Below are 18,503 nucleotides of genomic sequence, written 5' to 3' on the forward strand. Positions count from 1 at the left end.
AAAAAAAAAAAAAAACAATATTTGCTTGCCGTGGGATTAGACTATTACACGTACTTGCTAAAATTATTATTTCTTGTTCACTAGATACAAAGTTGAAAAATTGTAAGTATGAAACTGTCCAACTCCACTGCTAATGGATATTATCCACTATGTTACGGAGAGGTTTCTAAATTCTTTTGAGAAATACTTGGTTCCCTTCTCTAACAAATGTGAGATCTCACAATCTATTTCCCTTGAGGACCCAATGTCCTCGCTAGTACACCGTCCGATGTCTGGTTCTAACACCATTTGTAACAGCCTAAGCTCACTGCTATTAGATATTATCCGCTTTGGCCAGTTACATATCGTCGTTAGCATCACGATTTTAAAACAAGTTTGTTAGAGAGAGGTTTTCACTCTGTTGCAAGGAATGTTCGTTTCCTTCTCCAATCAATGTGAGATCTGATACAGTCACTCGGTGACAATTTTTCTAATAATTTCTCGACATAGAAGGCATGCCTTGGATATGTGTGAAGGGTTGTTTCTTAAAAACAAAAAAGAAAAAAAAACACAAACGGTCACTTTCTTGTCCCTTCATGATAATCTTAAGACAACCTTTAAGAATTGTCGAAGACAAAGATTAATATATTGAAGAGAGAGAGAGAGACATGGGATTGAAATCTCTTTGCAACCTATTCATAAAACAATTGCAATACATTTGTTGTGGACATTCATATATTTTAATCTCAACATCACTTAATCGTGTAAACACAAGAACATTCTACGACAGTCCACGCCCGCTACTAATGGTCATGTCCCATGAGATGCAGAAGAATGACGAGGTAGAAGAAAAACAAACCTCGACTATTACTATCCAATTAAAAAGAAAAAGAAAACCTCAAATTTTCTATGGAAAGCTAAGGTAATCTTCTTTACAAAGTATAAACCAATACATCAGTTGGAGATTGGAACAAAACATTAAGGGTATGAAAACCTCTCTCTAGTAGATGCATTTTAAAATCATGAGGCTGACGGCGATATGTAAAGAGCTAAAACGGACAATATCTGCTAGCGATGGGCTTGGGCTGTTACAAATGATATTAGAGCCGGTATTTCTTATAAGAATATGGAAACCTCTCACTAATAGACACGTTTTTTAAATTGTGAAGCTGACGACAATACAATTATGAAAATTTGACTATGAATAACAAATTCGGTTTGTTGGAAATTATTTATCATTAAATAATTGCATATGTAAACTTTTGTCGATTAGGGAAATTTAAAATATTTAATTAATTGCAAGTTGTTAGAAAAAAAAAAGTAGTTTAATTTGTTTAATTTGACTTTGCTCATATAATTGAGAGGCCACGAGAGGTTTGTTGTTTCAATTGATCCCTTGGAAGACCAATTAAAAGCGGCTAATTTGTCATTATGAATGTAATTAAAGAAAAAAAAAAAAAAACAATAAGTTAACAACAATTTGGCCTTGTCCATGACAACATCAATTTAGTTCATTATGTATATGGGTTGGTTGAATCATTAACCTCAAAACTAGAACGAATCAAGACAGACGTAGGGCTCCATGTCGAGGACACGAATCAAGATTTGGAATTCAGATTGATACGTGATGAATTTGACATTTTTTTATATCTCCTACGACATGACTGTGTTACCATTACCCACTTTTCTTAAAGTGTTTATGTGGGTGAAGACTACTCCTTCCAAACAAAATTTTCAAGAGATCGACCTATGCTCAGAAAGAGGTATGTAATGATCCATGCCTAGGATTCAAAATTCGGATTTAGCATCTGATGGTTCTTACATTTTCATGAATCCTCTGCAACATGGTCATGTTATCTATTCCTTGTTCTTAAGAGTGAAGATTATCCCCATAAACCAACACGAGTCCTAGGATGCTTTGTTCTCACGTACATGCATCGGATGACTTTACGTGATGGCTTTGACATTTTTCTATATCTCCTGCGACATGATTGTGTTATCATTACCCACTTTTCTTGAAGCGTTTTTGAGGGTGAAGACTATCTCCTACCAAAGAAAATTTTCAAGAGATCACTACGACCCATGCTCAGAATTCAAAATGCGTGATTCTCAGAAATGAAATGTTTATGAGGGTGATACTCTCACCGACCACTCACTCACATGGTTTTCAAAAAAATTTAAGAGGTTTGTAACAATTCATACCCAGGATTCGAAATCCAGATTCAGCATATGATGGTTCTTATATTTCTATGAATCTCCCGTGACATTGGTGATGTTACCTATTCTTTGATCTTAAGAGTGAAGATTATCCTCACAAACCAACACGAGTCCTTCTAGGATGCTTTGTTTTCACGCACATGCATCCTAGAAAAATTTCCAAGTGGTTACCCAACCGAGAATTGTTCCAAGCAAAACACACTTAATTATAGAGTTTCTATGATTGAGTCACTAAAAAGGAAGACAACGACTTTTAATTCTATTAACCCTTTTCTAGTCATCCCATCCTCAAGATTGCTCTCACTCGGATCTTTGACCATAATTAATAATTAAATATCTATTTAATTGTTTAATTTACATTTTCAAATGTATTTATGTATAACTATATCATTTATATTAAAGAAAACTTTTGTATTTGACCAACTCAAGTCTCAAATATTATAAAAAAAATAAATAAATAAATAAAAAGGCAAAATTTTCAACAAAAATCATAATATCACTTTTGGGACTCTTTTTTAATTTTAAGATTATTATGAACAATTAAATATATAAATTTATGTTATATGTTTAAATAAATGAATAAATAAATAAAAGGGCAGAAAGCTATTTATTAGTTTAAATTATAAAAGTAACATGTAATTCCCTTTACTTTTTCATTAACAATAAATTTAAAAATAGTATATATCCTGAACTTTATAATATAATTGACATGAGAGGATTAAATGCATTATTATAGCTTATATATATTTAATATATGGTCAAAATATCTATTTAATGAGGAAGTGATTATATTATTTTTTTTTTTCTTTTCCAATAAAAGTTGTAGGATCCCAGTAAATCTTCATAGATATTGTAAAATATTAAGTTTGGCCTTAGATATTGTTTTATATCAATCTAGACTTAAATTAACATATGATAGGACTATAATTTAAATAAATAAAAAAAGGTACTCATTAACAAATAAATAAACATTTGAAAATTACTTCACTCTATTGCCATTGGTAATTATAACTAAAGTTACTTTCTTTTGTCCTGTAAATAATTGACAATAAGTTACTTTATGGGTTAAAAGTATATTATGCTTTTAAAATAAAATAATTGTATGAGGGAAAATGTGGTAAATATCGTAAACGACGTGGATTGTTATCAACCATGTAAAATTTAAGTAAATGAGGAATACATGAATAAACAAAGACTAGTTTTGAATCACGGTGATCTTGAAGATATGATGGTTAAGAAATGTCGTTGGTACACAACAATGTGCACCATTAACATGTTTGATTTTGAGTAATCTTATGTTGCACGGTCCCTTGGAAATTATCCTATGAAGTAGGTAAGTGAGAAGAAAACAATTTAAAAGAACCCATGTTGATCTGTAAGTGCTCTATGGTCACGTTACTTACTCCTTAGTTATAAGAGACTAGTATGAGTCTTTCCAGCATGTTTTGTTCTCGTTTAATGCATCTTCGAAAATTTTAAGATCATTCAACATAAAATTGTTCCTATCATCAGACATCTCAATTAGATATAGTCTCAATTCATTCATGTATCCCTCATTTACTCGGGTGTCACATTTACATCTATGGATGATAAGAAATCAAATCACGACTTTAATTTGAGAAAAGAACCCTGTAGTTCGATTCGTCTTTCACTACCAAATTCATGAGAAGTTGCTCGTGTTGCCAACAATCTTCGATCGAGTTAGTTGTTTTGATATGAAAGAGTTGATAATATGATTTTCAAAGGCCAAAAGATATGTCATTTCTTGAAGCAATAGGCAAGATATTAAATTTTACTACATAATTTTTCAAACAACTTGCAATTTTCAAGTGTCAAAACCCAACCAATACCCTCTTTTCAAAACCAACGTAAAGACAATCTATTTTGGATTAGGTTTGCTGTAAAGTCAAGTCATAAGAGTAAGTTGATATGAATTTTCAATTTTATGGATATACATGTCATGTCATTAATTTTATAAAACATAATAATATTTGTGTTCGATGACTTCACATTTATCTTTGAATGTGTCGGGTATAGTTCACTTCTCCACCATTTTTATAACCGTCATCCGTATTCTGTGCAGGTGTATTCACACACCCTAAGTGCACGAAAAAGAAAGAAGATTGAGGGAACTAGAGAAAAATTTCCTTCACGAATATTTAGAATGTATAACATAGGAAACGAAAATAAGGGTCAATACTAAAACGGGAGGCATGACTATTTGTTCACCAAACCCTAACCCAACATGCCACTTTCTCTAGGCTCTTATCCATTAAGTGTAGTTGGTAGCGATACGAGAAAAAAGTCCGAAATTATGTATTTCATTTTTTAAATGACTAGTTTACGGGGTCATATGAATTAAATATGAACTCTAAAAACATGAGAATTTCAACATTTTTTTTTTTTTTTGTAGTATGTGTCCTTCCCAACTTGTTATCAGCAACGTCAGCAACCGTGTATTTCTAACTTATAATATTTATTTTCAATGCTACTAGAAATATAATGAATTCATTGAAAAACCTTACACAAATGAAGGAAGAATACATAAATGAATCAAGATTACATCCCAACCAGAGTAATCTTAAAGATAGGATAATTAAAAAAGACTTTAAAAAATATATATAAAGTTATTATAAGCCTGTTTTTTTTTTTAACAATTTTATATTGGGTGACCTCCTAAAATTTTTTTTAGGAAGCATGTGAACGAAGACAAAATATGTGGAAAAAACTCGTGTTCGGTTATGGTAATAATCTTCACTCTTAAAAGCAAGGAATACATGATCATAGAGCAGAAAAATGCTAGTACCATCAGATACCGACTTCAAATTTCGACTCTTGATCTAATTATTGGACCTGGGTCATTACAAAAAGTTACATACTCAGAGTTTCCAACTCTAAACTTCTCGACTTAGATTTAGTAGCATATAAGCGAAACAGGTAGGTTAGAGATTTAATATTGGAACAAATTTCCACAAATTATACATATACAGCAAGTTTGACTTGGGAAATAATGAATGGAAGAACATGAACCAAAAATTGTTCCTGGTTTCATTCAAAGCTGGTGGGTTTCAAAACACGACAAAACAATGAAAACCCATCATGGTGGGGTATTAGATTCGTATGGTGTTTAAAATCTTAATTAATCAGAAATTATTATTATTAAAATAAAGTAAGGTGGTGGTGGTGGTGGTGGGGGGTTTTTTTTTTCTTCCCCCAAAGAAAGTGCAATTTAAAAGCAACCCACGTGGCTGATAACGATCGAGTTGTCGTTTTTATGGAGCATGTGGAACAGCCTGTAATCTCCTCCATTAATGGTGTTCCAACTTGCAGAGAAGACGATGTGTCCGTACATTAAATTATGTATTTTCTTCGACCATTCATCTCTCTCTCTCTATCTAATATTGGTGCTATCGAGAAACCCCTTTTGTTTTAACCCTACTTTTTTACTTCTTCATTGTGAATATTGTTTGATGGGAACCACAAAAATGGTGTGCCAAAAATAAGAACATGTAATTTCCAAACATTTGGTGATATTGTAACCCTACTACCTCGGGTGTAGTAGAGATTCTTGATGGATTGTGATATCTCAGGTCGGTTGAAGAGAAAACGAAAGATTGGTGTGAAAATCTCTCCTTATCAAACGATTTTAAAATCGTGAGGTTGACCGTGATACGTAATGGGTCAAAGTGGAGGATATTTGATTGCGGTGGGCTTGAATTGTTATAAATTGTATCAAAGCTATCCCTAAGGAGAGTGGACTGTGACATCCTACATTGGGTCGAGAGGAGAACGAAATATTTCTCACAAGGGTGTGAATTTTTTTTTAAGCCGTGAGGTTGACGATGATACGTAACTGGTCAAAAAAGACAATATCGATTAGTGATGGGTTTGGGCGGATAGTTGAGAAGACAAAGCTCATTCAAGAGTGTACTTGTGTTGAATTTGAACAATCTCTTAGACCATCACGGAATATTAGGTTCGTTGGGTTGGTGACTCGAACAACTCGAATAGAGTTCACAACTCAACCCTAGATTAGGTTGTTGAGTTGTTTTTTTTTTCCCATTATTTAATAAAATCTTAATTGTTCCCAATACATGTTATATTCATCACTAAAATCTTATAAAGTTCAAATATCAAATGTTTACAAGTCACAACCTACCATTAACATCGATTACAAATATTAAATATTCATAATGTTTTTAAAAGTATGGTAAAATTGAGTTGTACTCTATTTTCAGGTTCATCCGTAAATGTTAACTTGCTAACAGAATCGAATTTTCAATTTTTCAAAAATTCAACCAATTCAAAAAAAAAAAAAAAAAATCAAACCCAACTCAATATTTAAGGTTGAAATTCATAGGATATGATTTTCATGTATTTTTAGTTAACATATTTGATGCCCTAAAAGAATAGATATAATCTTTTCTCATATATTTTAAATCATTGAAACACGATCGAATAGAACACAATGAAACATAATTTAACGCGTCGAGAGGACTCAAGAATTAAGGGAGAAAGAACAATGAAGTATAGAATTAAGGGGGAAAGAACAATGAAGTATGGGATAGAAGTTCATTGTCATATTGCTCAAGTAGACAATGCGTACTTGCTTTTTAGGCCTCACATGGCTGCCTTGATATCACCATGCACATCACTATTTCTTTCGTTTAATATCATTTTGGTTCTTATATTTAGAACTTTTGTTTATTGCACGTCAATTTTAGTCTTTAATACGTCATTTCATTCACTAAATTTCCTAAAATATAACTCTAAATCTGTATTGAAATTTTGTAAATAGGGATAAATACGATCACATTTTAAAGATACTAAAGACTCAAACGAATACTTTACAAATACATATACAAGTTAAAGAACAGAAACTAAAATGAACGTTTTTAAAGTACAGGAACAAAAATGAACGAAAGGAGCCGAAAGTTTAGGGACCCGATAATATTTAAACCTATTTCTTTTGCTTTTCCCAACATTTAGATTCAATACTTTTTGAATTAAGTATAGCCCTTCTCCTCCTAGGGTTAGAAAAAGGTTGGATTATTCCTTTCTTAAAGGAGCCACTTGGGGTAATGATCACAATCTTCCCTTCCATTTTTATGTTTAAGTTTTTCGATTTTCTTAGTTGGTAAGAAAGCTTCCATCATTTGGGATCAAATATAAGAACATCTAAGTCAAGAACTAGCCCATCATCATTCGAGGGCCAGCCCATCAGCCACATGAATTATAACGTGTTGCTTAATTTTAATAATACCGGCTAGCGATGGACTTGGGCTTGTGCTGTTATAGGCTACCATGGATAAGGGCCAAATTGGATTGGAGTAGAGTGAAATTTGAGCCCAAGGCCCAAATTTATATGCTCGACCTCGACCAAGATGGAGGCTACCACGAGTAAACCTGAAATGTTCCAAAATATTGATTTAGGAGCTTTAAGTTAAATTTCCTAAAAATAATTCGATATGGAGTAACGGAAAGGAAGTTCATGCTTCGTTCTCTAAATCCTAAACTTAACTCTTCCTCTCTAACATAAGCATCGGAGTGTGTATGACAAGCAAATCTTAATGTTGAAACACACACAAATCAGATATGTAGCTTTGTCGGGATTTAAATTTTTAGAAATTGGTGAAAAAAATCAAAACTTTACCTACATTTATAACTTAATTCGTCATCTAAAACAAATATATATTTTAAACACGCTATCACTTAATTAGGGTAGATTTTACAATCACTTTTATTTTATTGTGTAGTTCTAATATTTTTACAAATTGATATCCGTTTAGGAGTTCCAAATTTCAATGAATTCGAAAGCAATCTAAATAAAAAATCGAAGAACCATCATATCTATTATTGACCCTGTGACTAGGGTAGAGCTAGTTGGAGAGACAATATCTAGCTTTTGTCTGCATCAGTGGTTGACCCACCACCGGAAGAAGAGGAAGCTAACCGAGTTGACTAAGATTCAGTTGTTTACCTCAAGAACCAAAAAAGATGTTTGTTTACTCCCATGAATTTGAAATGGGGATGAGTTTTATACTTTTAGATTTGAACATTATATTTATGATTTAAAATTTCTTTCGATTCAAATTAACATTCTAACTGATAAATCTTTTACGTTTTTATCACTTCTACTTGACAGTTTCTTTTAATACATGTAGGACTCTGCCTGCCTTCAAACACTCTTTCACTGGCTGGGTAAACGAAATCCAGGCGGTAATGATAGTATCTTGTACCTGAACCGGTGGCTCACTTTTTCTAAGTCTTTCTTTACTCTTCGTGTTTGAAGGTGAAGGATCAGATCAAGAATAGTTCAATCCTTTTTTGACAGTGAAATCTGGGAGAGTCAATTCCTTGCTCTTCCCTTCTCTAACCCAGAAATCTCAAAAAAGGGGCGGGGGACACCAATGTCTGCTATTTGAGGACTTGACAGTTTCTTTTAATACATGTAGTAATAGTCTAATCAAATTATAGAAGTCAGATTGTTAGGGTCGTTTTAAAATCAAATAGTTATTAGATGGGATCGAAAGCTGAATTTGTTGGATTTAATACCATGCTCTGACTATACCATTTAAGAATTAAAGATGGGATCGAAAGCTGAATTTGTTGGATTTAATACCATGCTCTGACTATACCATTTAAGAATTAATCATGTGGGCTAGAGAGGATTGGGTGATTGAGATGGTTGGAAAAAGGCAACACTATTGGGAATGTTAGCATGTGGGCTAGAGAGGATTGGGTGATTGAGATGGTTGGAAAAAGGCAACACTATTGGGAATGTTAGTCTAATCAAATTATAGAAGTCAGATTGTTAGGGTCGTTTTAAAATCAAATAGTTATTAGATGGGATCGAAAGCTGAATTTGTTGGATTTAATACCATGCTCTGACTATACCATTTAAGAATTAAAGATGGGATCGAAAGCTGAATTTGTTGGATTTAATACCATGCTCTGACTATACCATTTAAGAATTAATCATGTGGGCTAGAGAGGATTGGGTGATTGAGATGGTTGGAAAAAGGCAACACTATTGGGAATGTTAGCATGTGGGCTAGAGAGGATTGGGTGATTGAGATGGTTGGAAAAAGGCAACACTATTGGGAATGTTAGGTCAAGATCAATCAATGCATGCCCAATTTTCTTTTTCTTTTCATTTAATTTCATCATTATCTTCATCTTCATATATGCTTTTTTTTTAGCCCCTAAATTCTTTTTGAATGAATCCCATTTTTTTAATTTATCATATTAATTAACTTCCCTCTAAAAATAAAAATATTTATTATTGTAGGTGGTTTTTTTTTTTTTTTTTTAAATCGAAGAGTTTGATATAGTTTTGATCATGTACCCGTTAGTTCACCTCACTAACTATTTGAGTTTGAATAGAAAATTAAAGATGATATAACTAGATCAAGATGATGGAGGAAGACAGAAAAAATGACGTTCGGAGATACACCTATTTAATAGCAACTACCCTTAAGCCACTCCAAAGTTATTGTATATTCCTACCGTCAAAAAGGTAGTGGGGAAGAAGGACACTGGACTAAATTTATGAGCAATGAATTCTCCATACGTGGGATTCTCAAGTTGTGTCTCTAGGTTAGATCGAATCCTTTTGTGTTCCTTTTTATTGATAAAGAGTTGATATTGTGCTCTCCAAGAAATTATGGCAAAGCCCTCCCCCACCACCCGGAGTCGAAGTTTACTAGGGTTCTTAAAGGGGCACCAACCAAAGCCACCACCCTCATATGATTTATTAAATTTTCGTGAGATCCCACGTCGGTTGAAGAAGGAATACTTCGAGACTAGCAACAATACGTAACAAGTCAAAGCGAACAATATCTATTAACAGTGGGTTTGGGTTGTTACAAATGGTATCAAATCCACTCATCGAGCGATGTGTCAACGTCCCCAAGGTGGTGGATGTAAAAACCTCCCTAACAGACACGTTTTAAAATCGTGAGCCAAAATAGACAATATTAGCTAACAATTACAATTTCTTACGTTCTATAAAAACATTTATATAAATTTAGACTTAGTAATTTAAAAAACCAAACATCAAAAATCTTCTTTTAAGTATCTAAAATATCACTATAACTTTCTTCATATGCACACGTTTAAGTCTCTTGATCCATACAATATATACTTCAATTCTTGTATGAACAGCTTATGATCAAGATGGAAAATTTTGGCTCTGCCAACCTATAATTTACATGTTCTTTTTGCTCTCTATATAAACTCTTCCCCTTCCCTTTCACAAACTATCTGACCCTTTTCCTTCCATCTTAAGCTGCTGAATTCTCTGTCGTAGCCTTCTCCGGTGGTCGTGGATCTTCCAAAGTCCATGTCCCAATATCACCGCCGAGTATATCCCGTGCGTGATCATCGGAGCAAGAATGTTATCGGTCTGAAAACGTCATCACAAAACACATACTAACTAAGTTTCTTGCCTCATGAAACTAATACATTGTGTAGCTTGGCTACGAAAGTTCTTACCTGGATCCATTCGAAACCGAGATAGAGAGCGAGGAGTCCTTCGAGGAGCGGAGAGTAGATCTTCTTCATTTGTCTTCTCTCGTACCACGCTGCAGACGTTTACACGAAAAAGATATAAATGTCGAGCGAGAACGTTCTTATGATGAACTGAAAATAGGGAGATTGTCATTTTGTATGCATAGCACAATCATGAAGTGAACTACGTTTGAATCGAACCTGCGAAAAGCTTTTTAAGATCGTCGCGACTAGAACGAGATTGCAAAACCGGAGCAACTACATAAGTAGGATCTGGAGAAGAAAACAAGGAATTCACTATCAACCAAATTGGAAACCGAGTATCGTTTAAATGATTTGATTTGATATGATATGATATCAACCTTTCGGCGACGCAGCGACGTAATATAGTGAACCTGTAAGAGCAGCTGTGATAACAGCTGCAAATGCTTGTGCAAATGGCACAAATGGAGGCAGCACGCCGGTCTACAATTGAACGAGCATGGTACAAAGTTATACACGACGAGAAAACCGATATCATCACGAGAAGGGAAGAGATAAAAAGGGACAATTTTGCATACCAGAGATGCCATTCCTTGAACATCAGCTCCAATATCAGTACTTCTTAAGAATATATCAGCAAGTGCTCCCTAAATTGTTAAGAAAGGGAAGAGAAATGTTCAATCAGCATCCAGCAATTGCATATATAGAACTGGTGAATAATGTCTTAGTATCGAAAGAACGAACCTGAACGGCTGCTCGGTAAAAGAGCTCCTCCCCGACCGAGCTTGCTGCAACGATCAAAATGAACTGCAAAATTTGGAATACAAAGTAAACAAAAAGCATTCTCATTCCTTGTGCAGCTAGCAAGTGGGAGAGATTATGTAACGGCCTATGTCCACCACTAGCAGATGTTGTCCTCTTTGAGCTTTCCCTTATGGACTTCTCCTCAAGGTTTTTAAAACGCGTCTGCTAGGGAGAGGTTTCCACATACTCATAAAGAATGTTTCGTTCTCCTCCCCAACTGATGTGGGATCTCACAATCCACCCCCTTCAGGGGCCTAGCATCCTCGCTGGCACTCATTTCCTTCTTCAATCTATGTGGGACCCCTCAATCCACCCCTTTTGGGACCTAGCGTCCTTGCTGGTACACAGCCTCGTAACCACCCCTCTTCGGGGCTTAGCCTCCTCGCTAGCACATCGTCTAGTGTCTGGCTTTGATACCATTTGTAACAGCACAAGCCCACCGCTAGCCAATATTGTCCTCTTTGGACTTTCCCTCAAAGTTTTTAAATCACTTTTTTTTTTAGAGGTTTCCACACCCTTATAAAGAATGTTTCGTTCTCCTCCACAATCGACGTGGGATCTCATAATCCACCCCCTTCAGGGCCCAGCGTCCTCGCTGGCACTCGTTTCCTCCTCCAATCGATGTGGGACTCCCAAATCCACCCCCTTTGGGGCCCAACATCCTTGCTAGCACACCGCCTCGTGTCCACCTCCTTTCGAGGCTTACCCTCCTCGTTGGCACATCGTTCGGTGCCTATCTCTAACACCATTTGTAACAACACAAGCCCACCGCTAACAGATATTGTCCTCTTTGGATTTTCCCTTTCAGGCTTCCCGTCAAGGTTTTTAAAATGCGTTTTTTTAGAGGCTCCAACACTCTTATAAAGAATGATTCATTCTCCTCCCAACCGACGTGGGATCTCATAGATTAAACCATTTACCTGCCATGGAGACATTCCGTAAAAGAAGCTTCGAAGCTCCTCGTCCTCAACGTCTCTAATTGCACGAGCATGAGGCGATAACTTCACAACTTCATCCTACAAACAATCCCAATTTCATGCCATCAGAAAGTTCTTATCAGTTTTGGACAAAACTAACAGTAACTTGAAACCTAACAAGCATCAAAAGAACCTTTCCAAAAGCAGATTTCAAGCCAAAAAAGCTTGATTACCAAACAATCCCTACATTGTTCATATTTTCCACTCAAAATTCAGAACCAACCAAACAACTTTTGTAAAAAACATGAAAATTCCTTCCATCAAGAAACTCAAAACATACACATCTTATCCAAATCCAATCAAGCTAAAGAACATGTTCACTTAAGAAATAAGCTTACGTCAAGTATGAAGAGCAGGGCCATAATTGGAGGGACAGCATAGCCAAGCCCTCCCAAAATAGCATCCAAAGATGGTTGGAACCCGCCCATCCAATCAATCCCAGATATTGAACATATAAATCTTCCAGCCAGAGCCATTGCACCATAAATCCCTTCAAGAACACCAAGAACAAACACAAAAACACAGATTTCAATCCAAATCTCCATGAAAAACATAAAAATAAAAGAAACCCACAAATTTAAATCTCTAAAGGAATCATTTTTGACTCACCAACACCATAGCTGAGCCTCACAACAGCACCAATCTTCTCCCAAACAGGGAACTCTGTTTCTCTGAAACTCGCATCCAGTGTGGTCATTTCCATGGCTGGTCCGGTGAACCTCCCACGTGTCTGTCCCTCCTCCAATCTTTCACTCCTCGGCTCCGCCGACGCCCTGACGCCGGACGGCAACCGAACCCTACCGACGGCGCGCTTTCTGACCGGGAAATGGGAAATCCTCGAGGTTGAAGTGGAACAGATCCCGATTCTTGCACCAAACGACATCGTTGAAGTGTTTGAAGATACAGAGAAAATCGGAAGCTCCATTCTTTTTTTTGGTTCTGTGAAAAACGGGTCGGGAGTCGGGTTTTTAAACTGAAATTTCGGGTCTTTTGGAAGTCCGAAACAGAGAATGCTTCGTCTTCTTCATTGAGATGGGAATCTTGAACTCAGAACTTTGTTGACTGATCGAATTACGGGGATTAACGAGAGAGATGAACTGTGGGGATTGCTTTTTGGCCGTCCGATTAACCTGATGGCAGATCGGACGGTGGGAAGATTGAGATGTGGGGTCCACTCATGAAAGTGACTTTTCGGGAAATCTCAGGATTATTTTAGCTAGTAGAGGGTGAGGATGTCGGAGGGATATCCTGTCAGCCAATCAAATTATGCCACGCGGAGATAATGTTCTCCTCAAAATATGACGTGGAATTTTTAATGTGCATTTTGTTTAATCTCCAAGTTTAAGATAGCGGTGCACAAATAATTGAAGAATCCCACCCAAACCAATTATCTAACTCAAATTATAAAAATTGTTTTGGGTTATATTTTTTCGATTTATTTTTGAAAAGTTAAGAATTTGAGTCGGTTTACGGTTGATATTTTTTGGGTTTAGTCAACCTGACCAACCCGACTAACTCAAAAATAATGTTACAATCCAACTCTACGATTATTATGAAGATTAAGAATATTTGACGTTGATCTGTAAATGTTTGATATTTAAGTTTTATGAAATTTTAGTTATTAATATAACATGTATGGTTGATCAATGGTATTTTTTTTAAATAATTAAAAAAAATAGTTAGTCCAACTCAACTCGAAAATAGAGAATTATGTTAGATTGTAAATTTTATTTGAGTTGCTCGAGTCACTGACTCAATTCACGCCCTTTATTGCCCTTAATTTAAAATATAAATATATTTCAATTTTATCTAAATGTGAGTGAGAATATTGATTCGATAAATTTTATATGGCATTCTATCTCATCAAAGAATATTTTAATGGGATTGTGATATAAAGATTTGACATAAACTTAGGAAATTTTTGTTTTAATCAAATCTAATTTTGTCTTTTTTGAGTTTAAATATTTAGTTATTGAATTTAAACGTTTTTTTCACCTACTCACAATATTAACATTTTAATATAAAAAAACAAAATACTTGCTTGCCATGTCAAGCTCCACCAAATTTTAATTCTCCTCCGATTACCGTTTATCACTGACAAACTCTTTTAAATCAAAATATCTACGACATTTGAGAGAATTCTATTGACATGGCTAAGTTTAGGGCATGACTCTGATACCATATTAGACGAACAACTCTCCACAATGGTATGATATTGTCCACTTTGAGCATAAGCCCTCGTGGCTTTACTTTGGGTTTCCCAAAAGGCATCATAACAATGGGATAAGATTCCTTGATTATAAATCCATGATCATTCCTAAATTAGCTGACGTGGGACTTTTATCATCCAACAACGTTTACAACATGTTGAAAGAACTCACATTGATATGTTGGGATAGTTTTCACTCTTATAAACAAAAAGTAAGTAATCTGACCATGTTGGAGGGGAGGTAGGAAAATCCCTGGACCATTAGATGCAAAATCTGAATTCTGAATCTGAGTTATACTCGAATTAATCATAAAAAAGCTACTGAAGGAATATCAGAATATCGATTGAAATTTAACATCATAGTTAGGCAAGGAAGTTCATACGTTATGTCACCTAGTTGTAGTCGTGATGGATTTGGCATAGTTTTTCGCGAAAAGTGAAAATACGACATTCTTCAATGTTATTTGGTCGAAGAGAGATGAATAATACACGTGAAACAAGGCGAGAACTTGGTTTAAAAAAAAAAAAAAAAAAAAACTATGGGCTATAGTAGACACCAAGATAAGGATGGTTGAAGCATAGAAAAGGTATTAAATTTCTATTGATGTTCGTACACGTTTATGGGTTTGATATCAACATGTTCATGAGTTTGATGTCGACACATTCATTATTTCGCGAAGAAATCAATGAAACAAAAGAAAAATGCCACAAACGTGAATATAATATAAATAATACATTTCAACCATTTATTTTTTAGAAATATCAATTTATATCGAAATTTTAGAAGCAAACATGGATTTGAAAAGATTAAGTCTTTAGTCATGGTAGTTTTGTCAAGTACTTGGGTAGGTACGAAGACAATTGGTATCGTTATTAAAAACTTCCCGAATATGTCATCCATGTCGTGATTTGATAGCTATTTGGAATTTGAAATTTCGTAAAAATTATATCTACTTCCTCTCGATTTTTATAATAACGGGAATGTTCAATGCTCAAGATTTGAATCAGGATTTAGAATTCATATTTGGCACGTGCGTATCACAACATTTTCCTGTATCCCCTCGATATGATCACATTATTTACATCTTGTTCCTAAAACTAAAGATTATCCCATCAACTAATACGGGTCCTTTCAATATGTTTTGTCCTCGCTCACATGCAACTTACAAAAATTTTCAGAGTATCATCCAACATGGAATTATTCTAAGAAAAATACACTTAACTTCGAAGTTCCTATGATTTGACTATTAAAAAGAAAGGAGTTTTTCTTAGTCATCTTATCTCTCGTTTAAATATGATCTCAGTTCATTTATGTAATTCCACTGCTAGTAGATATTGTCCTCTTTGGGCTTTCCCTTTCGGGCTTCCCCTCAAAGCTTTAAAACGCGTCTGCTAAGGAAAGATTTCCACACACTTATAAATGGTGGTTTGTTCTCCTCCCCAACCAATGTGGGACATCACAATCCACCCCTCTTTGGGGCCCAACGTCCTCGCTGGCACTCTTTCCTTCCTCCAATCGATGTGGAACCGCCCCCAAATCCACCCCCCTTTGGGGCCCAGCGTCCTTACTGGCACACCGCCTCGTGTCTACCCCCCTTCGGGGAACAGCGAGAAGGTTGGCACATCGTTCGGTATCTGGCTCTGATACCATTTGTAACGGCCCAGATCCACATTGGTTGGGGAGGAGAACAAACCACCATTTATAAGTGTGTGGAAATCTTCCCTTAGCAGACGCGTTTTAAAGCCCTGAGGGGAAGCCCGAAAGGGAAAGCCCAAAGAGAACAATATCTACTAGCGGTGGATCTGGGCCGTTACAATTTATGTACACTTTTTTACTCAGATCATAATATGTTTTTTCATCATTCTTGAAAGACATCCGAATTATAAGTTCCAACATGATTGTTTGTGTCTACATTTTCTTGGCCCTAATAGCGTGACTACTTATATACTCAAGCCACATGCTACTCTTAATTTTTAGGTAAGGATAGAACACTCTTATATGAATAACGATATTACGGTGAAAATTATGAGACCGAAGCTAAGATAGTTGCGTTCCTTAAAAAAAAAAACTTACCTCCATACTTAAACATGAAGGTTTAACAATCCAACTAAGATTATTGAAGTAATTGTCCAACTAAGTTATAGTTAATTACAATTTACTTGAATGAAAAGTTTTCAAGGACAAGAATCAAAATTTCAACTATAAGCATAAATGGAAAATGTTAACATTACCTAACTTGTTAATAACCAAATTAGGTTAATTATCTCAATTAGCAAGTTTCAACCAAAATGAGTAAGTTATTCTACTACAGGTATGATACATTGAATTATGTTTGAGCGGTGTTTGGAAAACTACCACACATCCAATTTTACCTAAAGTAGAAAGCGAAATATAAAGCCATGCTACGATGTTTTATAAAAGGATAGGTCTCATAATGGTTGGCTTGTGCATGCATTTCTTTATCTCAACAAGGGATTACTTACTGAGTATTTCTTAAAATAATCGAGCCACGTGTTACTCTTATTTTTAGGTAAAGGTAAGGCACACTAGTACGAAACACGACCATGTTGTAAACCATGAAATTGAAGTTAGGGTAGTTATATTTTTGTGGAAGTTAGTGGCCCTTAAGTTAGAACATGATGTTTTTATTTTTTTCAAAATTATTGTTATTTCATATTTGCTACCCCTATGGTATTTCGTTTGGTATAACATTCATACTTTCTTAACATTTTTTATATTTCATCAATTTTTACAATACAATGTGTAAATTCTAATTCATATGTTGTGTCAACGATCATATATATCTTCTATTTTTACGATTCAGGTCTAGAAATCGAATTAAGATTCAGAATATTCAGTACCTAATAATCCAGGAGGTCACACATCATATAATTGCTCTAAGCAAAGCACGCTTAGCTATGAAATTCCTATGATTGAGCAAGTGAAAAAGAAGATACATCTTGTTGGTTAGACAGTGACATCAATTCTTTTTAAGCCTTTCTTACCCATCATATCCGTAGGACCACTCTCATTCGGATATGATATCGGTTCATTCATGTATTCCTGATCTACTCGAGTGTCACATAAATCATTTATGTTTAGAATAATAACGATTGTCTTATCAAGTTTCACTCAAAATTTTAATTTTTATTGAATTGAATTCAAGACTCATAAAAACATTTAATTTATATTTAATTTTCACTAATTCACCTAATGATTTTGAAGTATCCTTAAAGTCATTAATTTCAATGGAAAATAAATTTGTATGAATTCAAATTAATTGTTAACATTATTCAACCATTGAGTAATTTTGTAAAATTGAATAATCTCAACAAAAAAACGTCTCTTCATATCAATTTTCTATCATGTTTTATAATTCATTAAATTACTCTATTTTAACAAACTCTTCAAACCAAAATTCATCAAAATGGTAAAAAGAAAATTACATGGAGAGGGGAACGAAACATTTCTAATAACTGCGTGGAAACCTTTCTCTAATAGATGTATTTTAAAATCGTGAAGTTGATAGTAATACGTAATGGACCAAAACGAACGATATATGTTAGCAGTGAGTTTGGATTGTTACAAATAGTATCAAAGCTAGACATCAGACGGTGTATCAACGAGGTAACAAAATTGTGAGGCAACAGAACATTTTTTATAAAGGTGTAGAAATTTTTTTATAATAGATGTATTTTAAAATTGTGAAGCCGACAGCGATATCCAACGAATCAAAGCAGTCACAAAAACCAGATATTTAAAGAGAACATTGTTTTGAAAAGACAAGGGGGCATGGTAGGTTGTCAAGCACTTGGGTTGGTAC

At 34.8% G+C, this 18,503-nt stretch overlaps 1 protein-coding gene across 1 annotated transcript; it reads right to left on the reverse strand.

Moving 5' to 3' along the window:
- Positions 1-10,282: 10,282 nt before the first annotated feature.
- LOC111431096 lies at positions 10,283-13,537 on the reverse strand. The gene is made up of 9 exons (XM_023067614.1): positions 13,080-13,537; positions 12,809-12,960; positions 12,414-12,509; positions 11,434-11,496; positions 11,268-11,336; positions 11,070-11,172; positions 10,909-10,980; positions 10,693-10,781; positions 10,283-10,603 (listed from the first exon to the last, which is right to left on the reverse strand). Exons 1-9 carry the CDS (start codon positions 13,393-13,395, stop codon positions 10,451-10,453), a joined length of 1,113 nt encoding a protein of 370 aa, XP_022923382.1. The 5' UTR covers positions 13,396-13,537; the 3' UTR covers positions 10,283-10,450.
- Between the last annotated feature and the right edge of the window lie 4,966 nt (positions 13,538-18,503).

Source organism: Cucurbita moschata, unplaced genomic scaffold (assembly GCF_002738365.1).
Source record: "Cucurbita moschata cultivar Rifu unplaced genomic scaffold, Cmos_1.0 Cmo_Scf00035, whole genome shotgun sequence".
In the NCBI taxonomy this organism is placed as follows: Eukaryota; Viridiplantae; Streptophyta; class Magnoliopsida; order Cucurbitales; family Cucurbitaceae; genus Cucurbita; species Cucurbita moschata.